The 20,456-nt window shown below is 42.0% G+C and overlaps 1 protein-coding gene across 1 annotated transcript; it reads left to right on the top strand.

The window, feature by feature from the left end:
- Positions 1–18,336: 18,336 nt before the first annotated feature.
- Positions 18,337–19,904, top strand: LOC133992156 (G-protein coupled receptor 26-like). Its single transcript, XM_062430858.1, has 2 exons — positions 18,337–19,007; positions 19,787–19,904. The coding sequence occupies exons 1-2, from the start codon at positions 18,337–18,339 to the stop codon at positions 19,902–19,904; spliced, it is 789 nt and encodes a 262-aa protein (XP_062286842.1).
- The last annotated feature ends 552 nt before the right edge of the window (positions 19,905–20,456 follow it).

Raw genomic sequence — 20,456 nt, 5'->3', positions numbered from 1 at the left:
AACCTATTTTTTTTCTTCCTCTAAATTCTGTTTCATTCTGTGCAGGGGGGGTGGCAATTTATCTGTCATGGCTTCCAAAAGAGGCAGCTCACTTTGCCCTCCTCCGCCCCATTATACTGACAGCAGTCTTATTAGCCACAAGGGAAAGCGGCCACCACATGAATTTGGCCACTGTTCACCTCTGGGGCCAGGGCAAGCCTCTTTTTACAATAGCGGCAATGATGCTGAGATTTTCTTTTCAGTTATTAATTTGATAAATATATTAATTATGACCTGGGGATGACAGTCCAATCAGATTGTCAGGCGCCCAGTCGTGGGCCCCCACCCCCCACTTTGGTGATAAGTTCTCTCAGGTTTCTAGAGCTGTCATCCAGAGGGCTCGGACTTCTTATCAGCACTGGGCCCATTCTAGGGATAATTTCCTGTGTGTCGTAATTAAATGGTGGCTCTCTGATGGCAAGCGACTCACCTTTTGAAGCAGGAACCTCTTGACGTTTGTTTCTGTTAGGGTGGAGCACACCTTTGAAAGGTCAACACAATGAAAGTTTTGTACATGTGACCAAACTTCATGTTAAATCCACAGTTTGTTCCCTTTGTTGTTTTGTTTAGTCGGTTATAATAACATAATATTACTGTTACACTGTTTGACTTGTCTTCCCTTTTGGATCTTGATCACCTAGTTTCTGGTGGTTCACCAAATGAAGATATTTACTTGCCAGTTAGCATGTCTGGACATTAACTGGTGGTCATGCAGTGGAACGATTTATAATACACCCTCACCAGGGACACCACATATACGGTACACACAACAATAGTAAAGCACCAACATGATATTTTGTGAGCAGCTGACACTCAAAGAAAGCACTTGTAGTTATACATGTACTGTGCCAATTCAAAGTCTTTCAGAGAGGTACTGCAGTCACCGTCGTGATGGGCTCATGAAGCTTCTCATGAGGATATGAGATAAATAGAATATTGCATTTTTTAATTGGATCATGTTCACTCACATTTAATTTTCCAATTGCCAATTTAGCATCCTTATAGAAAAAAGAAAGTAAACAGGCCTCTCAAAACTTTTTAAAGGAACCACACAGCAGTAACCAGTGGACAGTCCAGACAGAACCAGCAATCCGGTATCTGCTGGGTCAGACCAGTGTGCCTGGACAAACACCACCACACAGACAACACAGATGCTGAGATACTGGCATTAGCAACGATAAAGAGCAAGTCTGTATGACTGAAACCTGAAAAAGCGCATTGTTGGAGGACAACCAAACCCATAGCCAGAGGAGGTAAAGTGAGAGTGGACTGCTGGAACAAGAACCTGAGAGTGGTGAGGAGACCGCTGAGACTGCTTGTACAGGTAAGGAGAGTTACACAGGAGCTGTAGACAGGCAGAAACACTGAGTCAAATAAATAAAGTACTGACTGGAAAAAACAGGCTCATGAGGGCCTGAAGAACTGTTCAGTACCACAGTCCTGTTAATGTGTCACGGTTGGACCTGGGGGCTTGGTGTCACTGTGAGCAATAGAAGATAAAGGCTCCCCAACAGATTTAGTATAAACTGAACTCAGGAATTTCAGACTGTAAATAGCTTAGATATCAGAGACATGGACTGAAGAAGCTGAGTTGGGAAGAATAGAAGGACAGGTGCGCCCCTGGGTGCAAAAGAACACTGGAGAATCAGGCAGCAAGAGATAGTCAGGTCAGGTAGAAATGACAGAAACAGGATTGAGGTCTGACATGGCAAAAATCTTTGCCACCCAAGGAGAAACTTGGAGAACAACCCTGCAAGCACTATATAATGTGATGCACCTGTTAGATGACAGCTCATCTACAGACAGTATTTGGAATAAACAATGAATATATCATCTTATACGGCATCTAAATTTTCCTGTGGTCTAAACATTGAGACACAAGCCCCCACCACTAACATCAGTGGGCTTTTAAAACAGTCCTGATACACATGTTGGAGGCATGTATAAGATGCAGTATTGGAAAGGAGATTTCCATATAACGTAGCCCACTGCCCCCATGCCACAGGGGCCTTGTCTGACAGCCGTCCGGACTTTAAAAAGGAGTGATAACTTAATTTCTACTCATGTCAACACCATTGCGGGGGCCAAGAGGAAACTGTGGGCCTATTGTGTGTCTGTCATATCATCCTGCATTTTGCAGCCCCAAGAATGAAAAATATTTAAGTGGCTTTGATGTCCCGGATCTTGTTGAATTGCCCTGATGGTTTGAAAGCATTTGAGTCTTGTTGTCCTTGATGTTCATCTGCCTTGAGTCTTTATCCTCTTATCCTGGTAAAATTATCGATATTTGTTTGTGCTGCTTGTTATATGTGTTTAGCTGTGCTACTTGCACATAGCCAGCAATAGTGCCACAAACCCAAGCTGAAGCAAACACAAGTGCTGGGCTTATGCTGCCGCAACCCTAAGCTTGAGGGCGTTGACAGCAGCTTCTATCTGCCAATCTCCCTGTGGATATTGTTGCAGTACTGGCAGACAGACAGCCAGGGCTTGTGGGCCGACAGATCCCTTCTGTCAGCAGGTTATCATTTCCAATTAAACCCTTTCATCTAAACGTACAGTCAACTCCTTGGCAAGCCAAAAAATGACCTGAATAAGACGTTATTAGTCTATTTCAACAGGTCCCCATTTTTTCAACCTCCGCCCTGTAACTGGAGGGGTTGGGCAATCTTTTAAAGCATTACGGTTCTAGATTCTTTAGCTATCTTGATCCAAATAGCTCAGAACTTCAGCCGTCTACGGTGGTCACGTTCTATTAAGATAAACTTTCAAAATTGCATCGGATTGACACACTGGCATGTCCTCTCTAACATGTGTACCAGCACAAGGGCCTTTTTGTCTAGCTTTGTTCTGCCGGGACCCGCTGTGGATAGTGCTGTTCCTATCCACTATGCAGGAGACATGAAGGAATGCGTGCAGAGCTGAGTAACTGTCTGTTGAAAAAGGCCTCACAACGTCTCATTTCCTTTAATAAGATGGCCTCTAAGGCATCCGGATGGACCAACTAAATACAGATTAACCCTCAGCGTCATCAGCGGCCACTCAATCAACATGACTGACTCACTTGTGAAAGCGAGCTTATACACACGACTTGCACTTCATAAGGCTATACAATCTTCAGCAGTGATAAACTGATATTTTAAAGAGATTTGGTTTAGCAAAAGCAATCATGCTGTTAATTTTTCGCACAGATCCCCTGGACAGTGTGCAGCCAATTTAAATACTTTATGTATTGCAATATTTTGTGATTTGATCAAATATTATGTTTTGTAAATGTTTTGTATGTGAAATATTTATCTGTAAAAAATAACTGCAGCTGCCAAATCCTTTTAGATTTTGGAAGAGTCTGTCTTATGTTCAAGGAAACACTTCTTCCTGCATTGGCACTGAATGCTGGCATTTGATGTAATTTTTGAGGTGCAAATTCATCCAGTATGGGATACTGGGCATACAATCTCACACATGTATTCCCTTTTCCTATGATATCTAGTTTGTGTTTATTTTAATTAAATGTCACACTGAAGGTAGAATTTGTTATTTTTGACATCAAAAAGTTTGTAGTTGGTTGTATGCTGGTAATAGCAGGTACAAAATATGCTCCCACAGCTTCAGGACGCAGTGCAGCCTGGGCTCTAACCTATACACCTACCTGTAGATCCTGTCCAACTGTTCTGGTGTGTGAGTTTGCTTTGCACTTCGTCTAGTTTTACAAAGAGGGGTTTTAAGTGCAATTCAATTCACAATTTCCTCTTTTAGCTCTACAGTAAGATACACTCTCCGAAATGTAGCCCCTCTAACCCACACCAACTTCCTGCTCAAAGACACAAAAGTGTACACTATGAAAGCAGTCAAGAATTCAGATAAGTGCAGCATTAAACCCAATTTCAGTTTGACTCCCTTTCCTTCTGCTTAATCTGCTTTAATCGGACAATAATACTTTATTTATCCAGAGCCGGGGGTAGAGCTGTCCATTGATAAGATGGAGAGATTGCACTTTTAAGAATTTAGATAATGCAGAAAGTAATCCTTGGAGAGAATGGAAGGTTGAGAAAGTGAAAATAAGAAAAAGAAATGATAAAAGGTGGAAGACTGAGGAAGAGAGGCAGAAGGAGCAAGAGAGATGGAGCACCTGTACCTGAGGTAAAGGAACACCGTCAGAAATACTAGGATAATCCTCTTGGTTTTAATGGTTTTGAAATGCTATGAAAGATTAGATAAACAGTGCATTTTGTTAATGGGAAAAGAAGGCAATTGGCCATGGAGCGTGAAGCGGCACACAATGCTTCTTTCACATCCTCAATGCTGCTGAGTGCAGAGATGGTCAAAGGGATGTCTTGGCAAGAACAAGATGTCGTACATACCTGCCCTGGATAGAGTGCAATCTCACACTTTTTCAAGATTTGGGAAACTTGAGCGAGGTATTGATGTATGACACCCATGCATGGGGAAGTAAAAGTGGAAATGAGGGTGATTAGGGAAAATACAAAAATGATGACTGGATTTCAAGCTTTGCTAAATGCTTCACCTACTCATCCCTGAAATTTTGAAACGGACTCTTGACAAACTGGCAGCCTCCCCTCCTGATCCCTCCTAGCTTCCTCTCTCCAGGTAAAGGTCAGCTAGCCCAGGTGCTTGCCCTCCACTTGACTTCTTTCCAACAGACTGTGGCTAAAGAAGATCCTGCAGTGACCCATTCTAACTCAATGTCATCTATGCATGATCAAATCCCCCCAAAACAGCTTAGCTGGGCTGAGCCAAGGCCTCAGGTCTGAGACATTATTCATATGGCAGTTCAAACGGTGGAGGATGGGAGGAGTAGATTAGACTAAGAAGCTCATTCAAAAATCTTTCTTGAGGAGAAAATAGAACTGGCCACTTCATATCACTTCACTGATTTAACAGTGTTTTATTGCGCATACCTTCAGCAGGTAAGATATATTTGTATAATCATCTGGATAAAAATCAACTCTATTGGCAGACAAGATGCCAATACTGGAAGATTCTGCAAAAGCCTGGATCATGTGCAGTGCCAGCTTTCTTTATGCCCAATGCCAAGGCTTTGTGCATGGCATCTATGGTAAGGTTAACATTAGGGAATAATTTAGGTTATGGCAAATAAAATATGGTCATATTTAAAGGCACACCACCTCTTGCATTGGCATTGAACACTAGCACTGGAGGTAGATCATGAGGTGCAGAATTGTCCAATATGGATGTATTTTCTAATGTTTATTAAGGTGAGTGAGCTCGTCTCTTTTTAAAAGTTTATATTATGAATAACATAATAAAATACAATGGACAAATTATGTTAACTATGCCAGTAGTCTAGCAGTAGTATCCCTAAAGCCTTAAAGAGAATGTGTTTTGCAAGAGTGTCTGACTGGCTTTGTTTTTGCCTTTTCATAATTTCTATATCATAAGCACAAACATGCCATTCACTTGCTTAACAGGTCGCCCTTAATGTTCACCATGCCTGTTTAGGAATGTATTTAAGTAGAAAGCAGGTTAATTGCTGGACAACATAAACAGGATGATCTGCTTGGTTTGTTTGCACTCTTGACCTCGACCCATGGCAAATTATTGCCTGACTGACTAAACCATGAGGAGATCAGTGTTGCATAAACCACTTCTTAACCTTTACAACTGATACATTACAGTTCACTATAATCACACACACTGAAAAGAGAGGTTGCTAAACATTTTGTAACAAACAACTTCTTCTATGCTCATATTTTGAGGGCAGGTTTATTGTCCTACGATTAAACAGCTATGACTCAACATGATTCAGGATACCAGAGAATCCACAATGGCTACTAATCCCCCACCCATAGCCAGAGGCTACACAAGGCAGCAGCATAAGCTCTTCTGTCCTCCCTGCTATCACCTGCCTATTTACTGCCATGCCATCCCCACGGCGCTTTCCGCCACTCTCCCTCTCTTTCTCCTTTCCTCTCTTTCCATCCACTAATCCTCTTTAAGGACATTACCTGCTAATATATCCAGTCAGAAGGTATAAAAGCCCAGCTATCTCTTTACTGCCATCGGCAGTACGCTAAATAGGCCATTAATGGAGGAAGGCAAATGGGGGATATTGTGGTTTTGACCCCAAATACCATTCAGATCATGGTCTATCTGAGTGGCTGTCTGAGGTGTAGCTTGTGCTGGGTTACAAGAAGCCGAGGGAGAGGAAGTGGTTGATGGTAAAAGAGCTAAAGTGTGGTTGGCCTTCAGTGCTTGAGACGTTTCAAAAGATCAAATGTTTTCTGTGTCATTTGTGAGAGGTTTGCTAAAACCACACATAATGCCAAGTTTCAAACTCAGGCAATCAGGAACTATTACTATTTACCTTTTTAAAGCTATTTTACATCAGATGTTTTATTTACAAAGACATCCTAAATGGGGCCTCTTCATACACTGGTGCCCCCTCATGGCAGAGAGAGGACACAGTTTGAAAAATCTTAATGCCAATATCCAAGTTAATGTACACTGATGGCAGTAAGCTGTGGGCCTGTTTAATCTGCTAGTGGTAAAATACTCAGGTCCATTAAAGTATCAAAAGTAAAAGTATTATACTATTCACTATTCATGTGACAATATTTTATGAGCTGGCTTATGTTTTATCTGCAAAGTAAAATGTAAGCCAAATTTGGCAAATGCCAAACAGCTTATTTTGCTGTTGCTATTGACTCTTGTTTTGAGCTTCTGGTACCCCCAGGTGCTACCAATTAGGTACCAATCTGGCACCCGTGAGCAGGTCAGTTGGTGTCTGCTCCAAAAATCAGCATGCCATGTTTGACTGATCTGGATAGGGCTGGTGCGATAGGGCAACTTCAAGCTGGTTTTCCACAAAACCAAGTTGCAGCGTTATTTGGGGCCACTTTTGCACATTACTGTATATCTGCGGACTATAAGCAAGGTGATGAAGGACTTTGAGGTGTGTCAGCTGAAAAAGATGACGTGGAAATGTTAGATTTTTAACCGCTCACCCATGCCACTGCGGGGCCTGAGGCATGGCGGGGCTGTGGCGTGAAGCAGAAAATGAGAAAAAACCTGGAAGGAGGCCAAAAATGCAATGTTTCGTTCATCCAGTAGGGGGCAGTCACAGGTAGTTACACATATGGTCTGGTGTGGTCTGGTGTGTTCAGGGCGGCCACTCATCAGTCATGTGAAGTTTGGAGTGAATTGGACAAAGCATGAATGAGTTATGAGCAGTTAATGGTTCATCCACCAGGGGGCAGTCACCAAATGTGGTGTGGTGCGTTCAGGGGTGGCCCCTCATCACTCATGTGAAGTTTGGAGTGAATTGGACAAAGCATGAGGGAGTTATGAGCAGTTAATGGTTCATCCACCAGGGGGAAGTCAGCACATGTGGTGTGTTGCGTTCAGGGGCGGCCCCTCATCACTCATGTGAAGTTTGGAGTGAATCGGACAAAGCAAGAGGGAGTTATGAGCATTTGATGGTTCATCCACCAGGGGGAAGTAATGGGATGCGTGCAGGTTTGTTCAGGGTCAGTCCCTCATCACACATGTGAAGTTTCGTGGAAATGGGACAAAGCATGAGGGAGTTATGAGCAGTTGATGGTTCATCCACCAGGGGGCAGTAATGGGATGCATGCAGGTGTGTTCAGGGTCAGTCCCTCATCACACATGTGAAGTTTCGTGGAAATCGGACAATGTTGATGCAAAAAATGGCACTTCCTGTTTCCACTAGGGGGCGACATGAGCGACACCCCTATCAGATGGAAGAGGTCTCCACCCTGGACCTGTGTATCAATTTTCATGATGATACGAGTTCAATAAAGCCATCAAAAAGCCAAACATATTTTCATGGCGAGGAATTGATGGTAGCCACGCCCCCACAGGGACGCCATTACTCGTAGCTTCACAGTCTTCATAATGTAGCTTCACCAACTGGTTCTGAATGAAGTTGATGGGGCAAAGTATGTAATTTTAATGAATCTTAGTTAACTTCCTGTTACCACCGGGGGGGCGCTATGAGTTAAGTAGGAAGTTAATATATCGGGACGTTCAGGGCGGAGCCATCATCATGTCCAGCAAGTTTGAAGCTGATTGGATGAAGTATGTGGGCGTGAGAGCCACTCGTATGTACATGGCGAGCACGCCAAAGTTAGTTGAGCCCTGGCAGACACGCCCTTTGACCTACGGATGCGCAGAGCACAACTTAAGCTCAGCTAGGTCTGGAGATGTTGCGTACCTAATTTGAACTTGATCGGGCGAACGCTGTAGGAGGAGTTAATTTTAGGCGGGAAAAATCAAAACCAAAATGGCCGACTTCCTGTTGGGTTGAGGTCATGAGGTCAAGAGGCTTTTTTGCATATGTGGGTATAATACATATGTGTACCGAATTTTGTGAGCATAGGACAAAGTTAGCAAAATTCCCTATGGGCATTTTTGGACTTTGTAGGGGGCGCTATTCCGCCATTCTGCGTCGACCATGTGCGACCACCCAAAAATATCGAATTTCGGATGAGGCCGGACGTCCGTGCAAAAGTATAAGCATTTTCGCATTTGGGAAAGGGGCGAAATTGGGGCACGAAATGTCGGAAGAATAATAATAATAATAATAATAATAATAATAAACATTACAAATTCAATAGGGCTTTCGCCAGGCGACTTGCAGTCGCCGCTCGGGCCCTAATAACAGTTTGTTCTCTGCTCCTACTTATAGCAGGTTAACTTGCGGGCTGCCCTGACCAACAAAGTTCACTTGTTGGCCTTTCCTCGTGGCAGGCCAGCTGTTCATCCTACTGCTAATGGAGTACCACTGACATCTCCTTAATGAAACAACACTAATGAGTGTTGACATCTCACACAGCACTGCATCAGCTCACCTCCACCAAGTTCAGCAGCCTGAGCATACAGAGAGCAGAGAGTGCCCTCAAGTGGTCAAGAGAGCAAATGAGCTCCAGTGAATAGATTCCCCCTCTCGTTCCCTGTCTCTGTCACCAGTCACACAGAGTAATATTGTGTGTAAATTATCAGACATGTACACCAAAATGTTCAAGCATTATAACAACTACTTAAGTATATTAGCATACAATTACTCTTTAGGAGCAATCAGTCATTTCTTCTATATCATATCCTATCCACTAGAGGGAAGCACTGTATCAAAAGTGTTAAAACAGAAGCTTTACAATACTGCATGACATTTGTTACAGTAAAAGTCAATAAAATGTTGTAATAACCTTTTTCTGTTAGTGCCTGTATTTTGTTTGTTCTCTTCAAATTAGGAGCCTTCTCTTGAATTTTTTTAAGGATACAATCAGTGTGAGCTCACACAGCTGTACTGTGTGTGATTTAAATGATTTGTAGCAGCAGCAGTCCTGACTGTCAGGGAGGAACAGGGGGACCGACAGATCAGCACATCCATCCACCCACGCCCCAGTTTGGGTGGGTGTGATGATTGGTGCCACTGCTGCATGACAACAGTGCAGCTTCTTATCACAGCGAGTAGATAAATGCACAGGACAGATCCCACTGTCCTCAATCCCCACAGAGGGGAGCAGTAACTTCCTCTACCATGCTGAAGCCTGTAACGGAGCTTTTCACTGAAGAATCAATGAACCAGCAACATTCAGCCGTTCAATCATGTTTAGTCTCACGCTTCCCTCACTTCTCCTGCTTTTATGGTCAGAGTCAAGGAAGATGATGTGTTATAATGCATTATAATGGCTGTCTGGGAACAGCCTGCAATGAAACATTACCAAAGTCAAAAGATACTGTATGTTTTCATTCCTTTTGAGTTTTTTTTCTTTCAAAGTACCAGCTGTACCTCTCTGAATGGACAATGTTCCTTAAAATTTCATGAAAAAAGACTCAGCTTTCCTGTTACCTCTAAAAGGCTGTGTGCATTTCAAACCATCATCCCACACCCTGAGTGGAAAGTGTAAACTATTTTCTCTCTGAAATTGTATAACCAAGTCAAAACAGTGCTGCAACACTCTCACTCTCACAAGATTCTTTTTACTATAGCAATGAGGGAAAAAATCATTTAATTTCAAGGGTGAAGGAGTATGTTGACATTTATTTTTTGACAAATGCAAAAGGTGTTGAAAGGCAATTGCTACAAGTCAAGACTTGACTTTATAGCCCATTGATTCTTCTGATAGCTTGAAGTGAGTAGAGTAATAGCATCTACGACACCTTGTAATCAGAGATCTCACCTCTTGCGAGGAGGGCAGCCATCTTAGCCAGGCAAAGAAAGGTTGTTTTGTTCATTTAAGGCACCGTAACCTGTAAATCCTGAACTTCAGAGGTGTGTAATTTCATGTAACAGGTGTGAAATGAACAATGCTACCCTAACATAATCCCATCTAAGGTGATTTTAAAAAAGAGAGAAAATGGAAGACCTACATTAGGTTCTGACAAAATGTAAATTTTAGAATAATTATACACTTACACAATTTCTCTGAAAATCAGGGAAACATCATTTTTCTGTTTCCCCTCATCTTAGCAAAAATGGCATTGCAAGTACAAATATCTGTCAAATAAGATTGATCTAAATAGGATGTATTATGCACAAACACAGACCTTCAGTTCATTCTCTGTCTGAAACAGACTGTTTTAACTTTTCTGATTGGCTAGCTTTTGGAAGCTCCCCCTACTCCACCGGCTCTAGAGGCTATGTCAACAAACCATGGTAGGATTTACTAGGTCTTTAGTCGAAATGTCACTTTCTTAAACAAATGAGAATGGGCAACGCAAACAACACATGGAAAAACCTTAGCAACAACCTTAGCAACCAAGGCTCCAGAATGGAGGGCCATTTTAGGGATGAAGCATTCAGAGCAGATTGAAGCATTTCCACACATATTAACCTCGGGTTTTGAACCATTGACCATGTTTAACATTGATATGCAACACTAAAACAGCATGTAAATAACAAAAAATTACAAAAAGCATATGTCCAATTTGTATAGTCTTTGACCTTCATGCATTGTGCATTTACAATGTGCCCTCAAGAGATTAAAATGCAGAAACATACATGCATGCTTATGATTTAGAGCGGTTTCTCCCCTGAGTCACCCAACCAGTGTATGAAAGTATGAATCATGACATGGACGAGCAGACTGGTCACATATGTGCATGTGAAGCTCACCCTGCACAAGTGAGATGACTGTCCAAGCACAAACAGACAAATAATAATATGAAAAGACAGCGTCTAAATTTGTGCATCAGCCAGCCGCGGCTGCAGCCAGGCGTGTGTTCATTCAGCCACAGGCACGAGTCATGTATTGCAAGCTCTGCACTGCATCATATATACAGCATTTGCTTTGTTTCACTAACTAACCTTTTTCAAATCAAGAACTGACATATTTTTCATGTGGGATTTTTAGAAGATTTGTCCTTTTAGAAACTTCTAATTCAAATGAGAAGAGACACGCACGCACGCACGCACGCAGGCACGCACACACACACACACACACACACACACACACACACACACACACACACACACACACACACAATAAAACATATTCAGTTTCAAGAACATACATCACATACACACATTTAAAGTCAAAACACATTTGCCCAACGTAGGAAGGTCCTGACATGCAACATTCTGATCTCTCATTAAGGCTCACACTCCCCTCCCTCCCTTTAAAAAACTACTGGGAGCTGCTTACTGTCATGCTTGTGTACAGCGATGTCACACTTATTACCAGCGAAAAGGACATCAAAGCAGATGGGTGAGCCTGATTAACTGAGCCTGGAATGGCTTTGAGAATTTAAATACAGCCAAGATACAACCAGCCATTTGAGGTTCAGCCAGTGGAGAAACCACAGCCTTTGAGTCTACAGTAAATTCATTAAAGTTGAAAGCCGCTCTGCATCTAATACACTGGGTGTATAATCTTTATTTTACAGGTACAGAAGACAGACATTGTCGAAGAGAGGAAATTGTACGTACAAAAACAGTTAGATTTTGAAATTCATTTCAGTCCTTTATACTCACTTGCCAGTTTATTACATAGACTTAGATAACAGAAATGCAGTATAATAAAACTGCCCTGCAATAAATCAAACTTTCAAAAGGTTACAATGCCCAATTTCATTTAATTGGTCAAAGAGAAGTGTTGATTTATTTTATGGTCATTTTCTGAAGGCTGTAGTTTGTGGTGCTGTTGATCTATATTGGGTTATATAGTGTGTTTAAAAAAAAAAAAAAGAAGTCTACCATAATTCATATTATTCTGTTTGGCTTTTCATTCAACAACAGCCCAATGATTTAGTGGCTCAAATGTCATCCAAGTTGCTGGTTTTATCATTCTGACGCTGTCTGACCGATGAGTGATCACTGAGAAGTCGTCTTCTTTACCATACATTATGTTTAGAATGTATGCAACTTGGCATTGTGACAACCATCTTCTAATATATCGTTAAAATTCTACAAACCTGTGTGTAGTACATTAAATTTACCCAGTGCAGCCCCTGTATAACATGAAATACAGTAAAGAGAATTCACAAGCTGCTCTGAGACTCTTTACTGCATCCAAATAGAGTAGTGAAGAGGGAGGGCCTGTGCAGCTGCTGGTGGCAGGAAACAGAACAGCACGTTGGATTTTATGAGGCTGGAACATGGTTGGAGGATGCTGTGTGCATATAGCAGCAACTTCACAGGGGAGTTGCAACTGGAAAAGCTAGACACTTTTTGAGTGCTATTTCTGTACATGAAATAACTTCATGCACAAAATGGTTTGTTACACGGAGCCATCTGAGAAGTTGTGCATGGAAACAGTTTGTAAAAGGGCAGGCATTTTCAAAAAATGCTTGGCAGTTGATTGGATGAACCATCTGTCTATCACTGTGTGTCACCGTCTTACCTCAGGAGGCAGCTGGATTCACAACGCTGATTGGTCGACACACGCACATAACTTATTGCCTGACAAGATGGATTCTCACGTGATCCTGTGATGTTGTGATATCCAGCTGCCTCACAAGATAAGTGGGGTGAACAAGTGACAAAAAAAAGAAAATCAGGTAAAGTTCTTTTAAAGTTTATATGTTGTTTTTTGTTTGCTTCTAATTATTCTGATAGCTTTTTATCTGTGGAAGTCCCATGTGTGACTTCCCGAAAGTGAAGCCAAAACATCTCGACTAGGGATGTCCGGCCTATATTTACTTAAAAATGTAATATCGGGAAGTATCTGTATCGGGTTTTTATAACTGATGTTTGTTCTGTAGGCTTCAGCATTTCCGAGCCTGAATGAATGAAGCATGGGACGTTTACTGGCGTACGCTTGATGTCGTATAACAACAACAACAACGACACACTAGACTCGTGGGTCTATCAGCAGAAAACTCAATATCGAGCATCCCTAATCTCGACCCCCCCTGGTGGCAGGCTGCAGTATGGGTCATAAGTCCCGCCCCCTCAATGTTAGCGGATGGGACATGAGCCAAACTGAAAAAAATCAAAGTACACATCTAATACATTTTTCCCAATTTCTGTCATTTTAGGTTTTTCTTATCACGCTGATGTTTTTTCAATTGCTCATTTTTGTGATTATATATTGATGTTATTTGATATTTTTGATTTAAAAAGGGTTGACATTATGATGAATAACTGCGAAAGCCGGTCTCAAACCTCTGTCAGGCAGTGAAGCAACCAAGGGGGGCTTGTCCCGAAGGCTGTCATCCCCCCACCCGACTCTAATGCACAGACTCTGGCTCCTAATGACATCACACAAGCAAGATGGCAGCTCCTGGAAAGGAGGTATTTTGGCTTCACTTTTGCATAGTGGAAAGAGGTGAGGAGACATGTCGTCCATATTTATATACAGTCAGTGGTAGAAATAATATAATCTTTTATGTGATCCTTTAAGACCATTTACTCACAGATGTAATTATTATTGTTGTTGTTTTATTTCTTCCCAGTGGTTGATGCTTAAGAAAGAAATCTTCAAATCATGCACACAGTGACTTTAAAACACTAATATCAGAGAACTGAGCTACAAAGATTATAATATAATTAAATTCAGTTTTCTCTAGAAACGGTCTCTGGTTTTATTTTTGATCTGTCATGTAGGACAAGGAATGAAAAATAGTCCACCAAAGTGTATAAACTATTATGTTGTCTGGGTACACACCGAATGTGCTGAGGAGAGAGGGCAAGTGATTGACTGCCACCAGTTTATATAGACACCTGTCAGTCCAGTTGAGCGACAACCTAACTCCGCCCACCAGGCTCCTGTAGGTCGAGGACAAAGAGTCTGACCAGAGAGGGTTGTTACAGTTTTTTTTTTCTTTTTCGAATTACAGTCACCTCTTGGTTTATCAAGAAAAGAAAATATATCTCTTTAAAATGTCAATGTGAAAAAAAACTGACAAGTAGTGCTGGGCAGTATGACCAAAAATGTATATCACGGTATTTTTCAAAATTCTAACGGTTTCACGGTATATGACGTTTTTTTTTTTTTTTTTCATGCATAATCAGGTATTCACAACATTTTGGCTCGACTTTTCTTTTGCTTTCTGCGTGTTAGCACTACCTGCTGATGTGGTGGGCACTGACATACATTCTTGATATTCCAAGACATGCTTGCGGCTAAAGCCTGATTTTTATTGCTTCTGCGGCGGAACGACAGTGTAGCTACGGCGTACCTACGCAAAGCTCTCTGCGTTGACGTGGACCCCTAGCCCCTAGACGTAGCCTGACGTGCACCTCCAAAAAATCCTAACTACGCGCCACGGCAACGCGGACCGCAAGGGCTATGATTGGTCCGCTCAAAACGTCAGTTCCTCCGGCAGTTGCTTTTTCCGGTCTTTCTTCCTGCAACACCGCCATTATTATTAATAATGAACAAATGGTATGTGTTTTCTGTTATTAGCGCACATAGCACAAATAGCGCACATAGCGCAATGCTACATGCTACTGTGACCAACAAAAAACAATAAAAAACATGCTACTGTCACCGGAAGATAAACAAGGATACGGATATATGGTGAATTGCAGAGCAACGCGTTCCCTCGACGCAGAACTTCGAAAGGTCAACGACGGCGTCGGACGCAGAAGCACAAATCAGGCTAAAGGTGGTGGAGCAAATTGCTCGTGTTGCCGCCTCCGGCGACAACTTTAGCCCAGCAACACTTGCATAAAATGGTTGTTTGGTCGACGTCGGATTTTTTGAAACCAAAAAACCTCCAAACAACAGACAAGGCTCCTCTTTTTGGCACAAGTTCTTCTGTGTCATCATGTTGTACTAGTTCTGCAGCTTCGGAACTTTCCTTGTCTCTCCTATCCATATTCACCGTAACGTAACACCAGATAACTAACTGTTTACCCTCACCACGCCTCGTAGTCGGCACCATGACGTTTAGAATACTGAAAAGGGTCCAATCTGAAACAGTGTCGCACGGTGCAGCGTTCCAAACGTTGTGTAATCAAATACACCGGTATGGAGGTATATTAAAAATTCATATCATAACGAAAATATACACCGGTATTCGGTGTGAACTAGTATACCACCCAGCACTACTGCTGGGTGGTATACTAAGTGTCCGTAAAACCTTTTGAAAGACTACATGTATAGCCGTGCGTACTTGTCACCTTTCACCTAATTAACTCGGAGCCTGTAAGCAAATGGTGTTGAACTTTATCCCACACTATAGAGACCTGATGCTTTATTTTTAAAAAGCCAATGTAGTTTCACCATCTGTTCCTTCACTGTGTGGAAAGGGCAGAAGTAAAAAACTTTCTCTCTCTCTGAAATTAATTAGAAACTCCACTATTGGCAATTGGTCATTACTGATAATTTATAGGACAGCTAGACAGCTGAACATGTGACCACACGTATAACAAATAGAGTGGTTTCTCTTTTCCTGGCGTCTGGACACTGGTGAAATCTCTTTCATTTAAACACTATAGATCACACCCATGCTTTTAATTTTTGTCCTGGATCTAATCTGAACTAAATTATTTTTTGGCAAATGAGTAATTTTAACTGGGGGTGGGAGGATCTCACTGAGCATGTTAATTGAAATTTTCAAAGATCTCAGATGTATGGTGGTCTGTGACAGTGGTAAATGAGTCTATTCTGTATTCAAAGAATAGGTGAAACTAGAAACTGCTACATGACTAATATAATATAATAACCATAAATCACATTTGTCACATGAAAAACCTCATGCTGTAGATTCAATCAGATGGCTTTAGCAGAGAAAAGTTGATGCTGTTTTGTTTGCACTGTAGCTTCCACCATCCAAAGGACATTATAGTGAATCCAGTATAGACAGACAGTCCTCTGCCATCAGCAGGATGATCACCAGACTCAGAAATGACACCAGACATGAATCTGTGAGGAAGCTCTGCCAGAGTAGCTCGTGAGGTATTAGGAGGAAGACTCAGAGGTTGTTTAATGACTAGAAAAAGGGGACTTATTTAGACTGTGTGACCAAAAAATATGATTAAAACAACAATTAAATCAAATTGACTTTATTCTGGCTTAACTCAGGAAAACTCACAATAGACAATAAACAATAGTTTACCCATTCCTTACTACAAACCAAATGAAAAAAGTACAAATCACACAAATTCTCAACAAGCAGGGAAAGAAATACAGCCAAGTGTAATAGGGGCAAATGGTGTGGTCTCATCCACTTTGTCAGCGGCTGAGGCTCAGGAGGTAGAGCGGGTTGTCCACTAATCAGAAGATCAGCAGTCTGATTTCCTGCTGCTCTAGCCCACATGCTGAAGTGTCCCTCGGCAAGTTACGGAACCCCAGATGGTTGCGCCAATGGTGTGTGAATGTGCATTAGAGCCTGATGAGCAGGTTGGCACCTTGCAGCCTTTTCCATCAGTGTGTGAATGTTGACATGTATTGTAAAAGCACTTAAAGTGATCAGAAGACTAGAAAGGTGCCATATAAATGCAGTCAATTTACCATTTGTCACATATCAAATGGTAGTCTTTTTAGTGGAGCACTAAATCTAGGAGGTCACTGCATCTTCCTTTAGATTGAAGTGAATCAGAAAAAAACTAAACTGAAAAGATGACACGACTTGAATATTTAACTCTTCTGAGCAAAGCTGGAGCCCTACTTGCTCTTGCACACAGGATATGTTCAAAATGGGGGAATCGTGTTATCTTCATAGAGCATCAAACTTCGGAACTATTATAGTTTATTAAATTATAAGCATGGTCACTGAATGGTTGGCAGTTAACTACACAGCCACAGAGCCACATTATTCATTTATTTATGACCTTATGACCCCTACTGACCTTTGCCTTTGTGTGCTCTCCTTCAAAAGTGACAGTTGGTCATTGTCATTCCATTTGTACACATGCTCCTGGCAAACACACAATCACATCATATTTTCATAGCATATTTTCAGGTCATGGTCCACTGAAAACACAGTCTGCCCTCCCTTTATGCTGGAGGCTGTACACATACAGTGTTTCATATGTAACTGCTGTATTGTGGACTAATAATGTGGATGTAAGAGCCAAGCTTCACTAACTGCATTAAAAGCACCATATAAGGCTTTAAACATTGCACCATCGAAGCTCCTCTGTCTCCATTCTGTCGCACTGATTTCTGAGCTTGAACTCAAGTGTTTCTGTGCTGATACATTCCAATAAGTAAAGTGACGATAGTGATGTGATTTAATTAATTCAGGCACCGACTCCTCATTAATTGACGAGTCACACTGTACGGTTTTCACATTTACAAACTTGATCCACGTATGTTTGGATGGCACAAAACATCTCATTACCAGAACTGCTCTGCTCAACGTGACGCTCGTGACATCAGCGTTACCACCAGCCACGCAATCGTGCGTCTGCTTCTATTTTTACACAAAAAAGCTATTTTTGAACAGTGGTGCACCGCCGTGCTCCAGACTCTGGCAGATGAGATAATATAAGTAGCACAGAGATCGAAAGCTTCAAGTGTTTGCATGTCTTTTCAAAGCTGCCCATCATGTCAATGCGCAATTGCGCAGCCAAGAGCCTCTGAGCGGGGAGAGCCGCGACAGGAGAAGGGTGCTTGAAAACTACCGCAGCGCCACACGAGAAGAATGATCCAGCTGTGACCCCATTCCCATGAAACGCACTTCCAAATTTCCTCATAATAACCAGGTGAGCATTCTCTCTATGAATTCCGTGCGATCTAATTGTGGGCGCTGCTGGAGAGACTACATTTACTGAAGGCATTTGGAGCCTGGGAAGGGTAAGCATGACAATGTACTGGACGCATATATATTGTGACTTACGATGACAGCCTGCATCTGGACTGTGGATGCACTCATCAAAAGTTTGGATATTTAAGAGGGAGCACAATGCACGCAGCGGACATAGTTGCATCCGTGTTGGTTTCAGGGATTATTGTCGTGTCGCTGCTGTCCAACGTTGTGGTGCTGATCTGCTTTCTGTACAACCCGGAGATCCGCAAACAGGTACCAGGTCTTTTCATTCTCAACTTGACGTTTTGCAACCTCTTGCTAAGCGTGTCCAACATGCCACTAACTCTGGTCGGGCTCATCACCACAGGTCACCCCGGAGGTAGCGGCATCTGTCAAATTGTTGGTTTCCTTGACACTTTTCTCACCACAAACTCTATGCTCAGCATGGCTGCTCTCAGCATCGATAGGTGGGTGGCGGTGGTGTTCCCACTGAGCTACCACTCAAGAATACGGCACCGGGATGCATTGATAGCGCTGGGGTACACGTGGATACACTCACTTTGTTTCTCCACAGTGGCCACTTGCAGCTCCTGGGTCGGGTACAACCACCTTTACGCGTCGTGCACCCTCTGCAATGTGAGGGCGAAGGGATCCGGGACGCAGTTTATCATTTTCAGCGTGGCTTTGCAGTCTCTCACGTTCCTCCTCACACTTATCGTGATGTGTGTAACGTATCTGAAAGTGCTGAAAGTTGCAAGGTTTCACTGTAGACGCATCGACGTGATCACCATGCAGACGTTGCTGCTGCTTGTGGATATTCACCCCAGGTAAACCATCATCAGAGGTGAATTCAGTCTAATCCATTTGTCCTCTTAATGCAGTTGTCTTTCATTGAATTTTCAATGTCTTTTCCCTTTCATTTTGTCCAATATGTGAACCATTGAAGGATGTTGACCCTGTGGCAAAATCAGAACTGGTTCCACCAATACTTGCCCTTCTTGCATACAGTCGTGAAAAGCTGTATTTATTAATTGATTTGTAATAAAATAATAGCTGTATATATTTATCAACCAAAAGTGCTAATTATGCATTATCAATGATTTACAGCACTTTAAAGGAACTATTGGCCTTTGTCAAACCATTAATCAAATTTTTTGCCTATGAAAATTTACAATGGAAATAATTTTGAGCTGAAGCTGTATTTCATTATATCAAAAGTGTGTGAACCAACCGGAAACATGCAGCCTATACAGATAAGGCAACACTTTCTGCTGCTGCACCAATTAGTACAAACATTACAAATGCCTGCTGTTAGTCATTACAATACTACCTGTTATTAAGATCGGCAACTATATTTCTCCTATTGTCCTGTCTATCATTTGCCATTCACGCTTATTTCTGGTCAAACCATTACACTTTGAATTGCTGTAATTTGCATAACAATATCTGAGCAGTGTGAAATTGCTCCAATGTAACTGATAACAGTGCACAGTTCATTGCATTCTTTTGACCATCCCACACGCTTTCTCTGTGGTCTGCTTCATTATGTCCGCATATCTCTGATCATGCCTCCTGGGTAGATAATGGTACCTGTGTGCTTTGGCAGTGTGCGCCAGAAATGCTTGGATGAACAGAAGCGTAGGAGGCAGAGGGCCACCAAGAAGATCAGTACATTCATCGGCACATTTGTGGTGTGCTTCACCCCTTATGTCATCACAAGGTGAGCATACTGTTTTCTGCGACTGTTTTCTGTGTGAGTATGTGAGAATGCAGAGATATGAGGTATTTAACATTATGTACATATCAAAACATTTCAAGGCTTCCTGCCTGTTTCTGTCTTTTGAATCAAAAGATGAAAAGATGAAATGAGACAGACCACTGAACTACAGCTGCACATTTTATCTTCGCTCGGCAACAGAAAAATGTCTTAAATTACCTTCTCCATTCAGCTTAATTTGTAGAACAACTCTCCCAAGAATTAATCTATTTGACAGGGTGATTCTGGGCTTTCAAGATACCTTGCAAGATACCTTGTTGTGATTGCTAATGTGGCTTATCATCTCAATACAGGTGGTGATAATTATTTTCAATGTTGTCTTGTTATCTAATATTTTTAACGGCTTCTTTCTTCGCAATGTCATAGCTTATTGGCTCCACACACATTGTTTAATCCTTGTCACCAATCTTCAACAACTGGGGAAGATGAGAGGGAGAGAGGCAGAGGAAGAGAGAGATAGCAAATGAGTCAGTGATCTTATCACTGGCTCTCATTAGTA

The sequence above is a fragment of the Scomber scombrus genome, chromosome 12 (assembly GCF_963691925.1).
Source record: "Scomber scombrus chromosome 12, fScoSco1.1, whole genome shotgun sequence".
In the NCBI taxonomy this organism is placed as follows: Eukaryota; Metazoa; Chordata; class Actinopteri; order Scombriformes; family Scombridae; genus Scomber; species Scomber scombrus.
The sequence above is the reverse complement of the archived record's forward strand: the minus strand, read 5'-3'. Positions and strand labels throughout refer to the sequence as shown.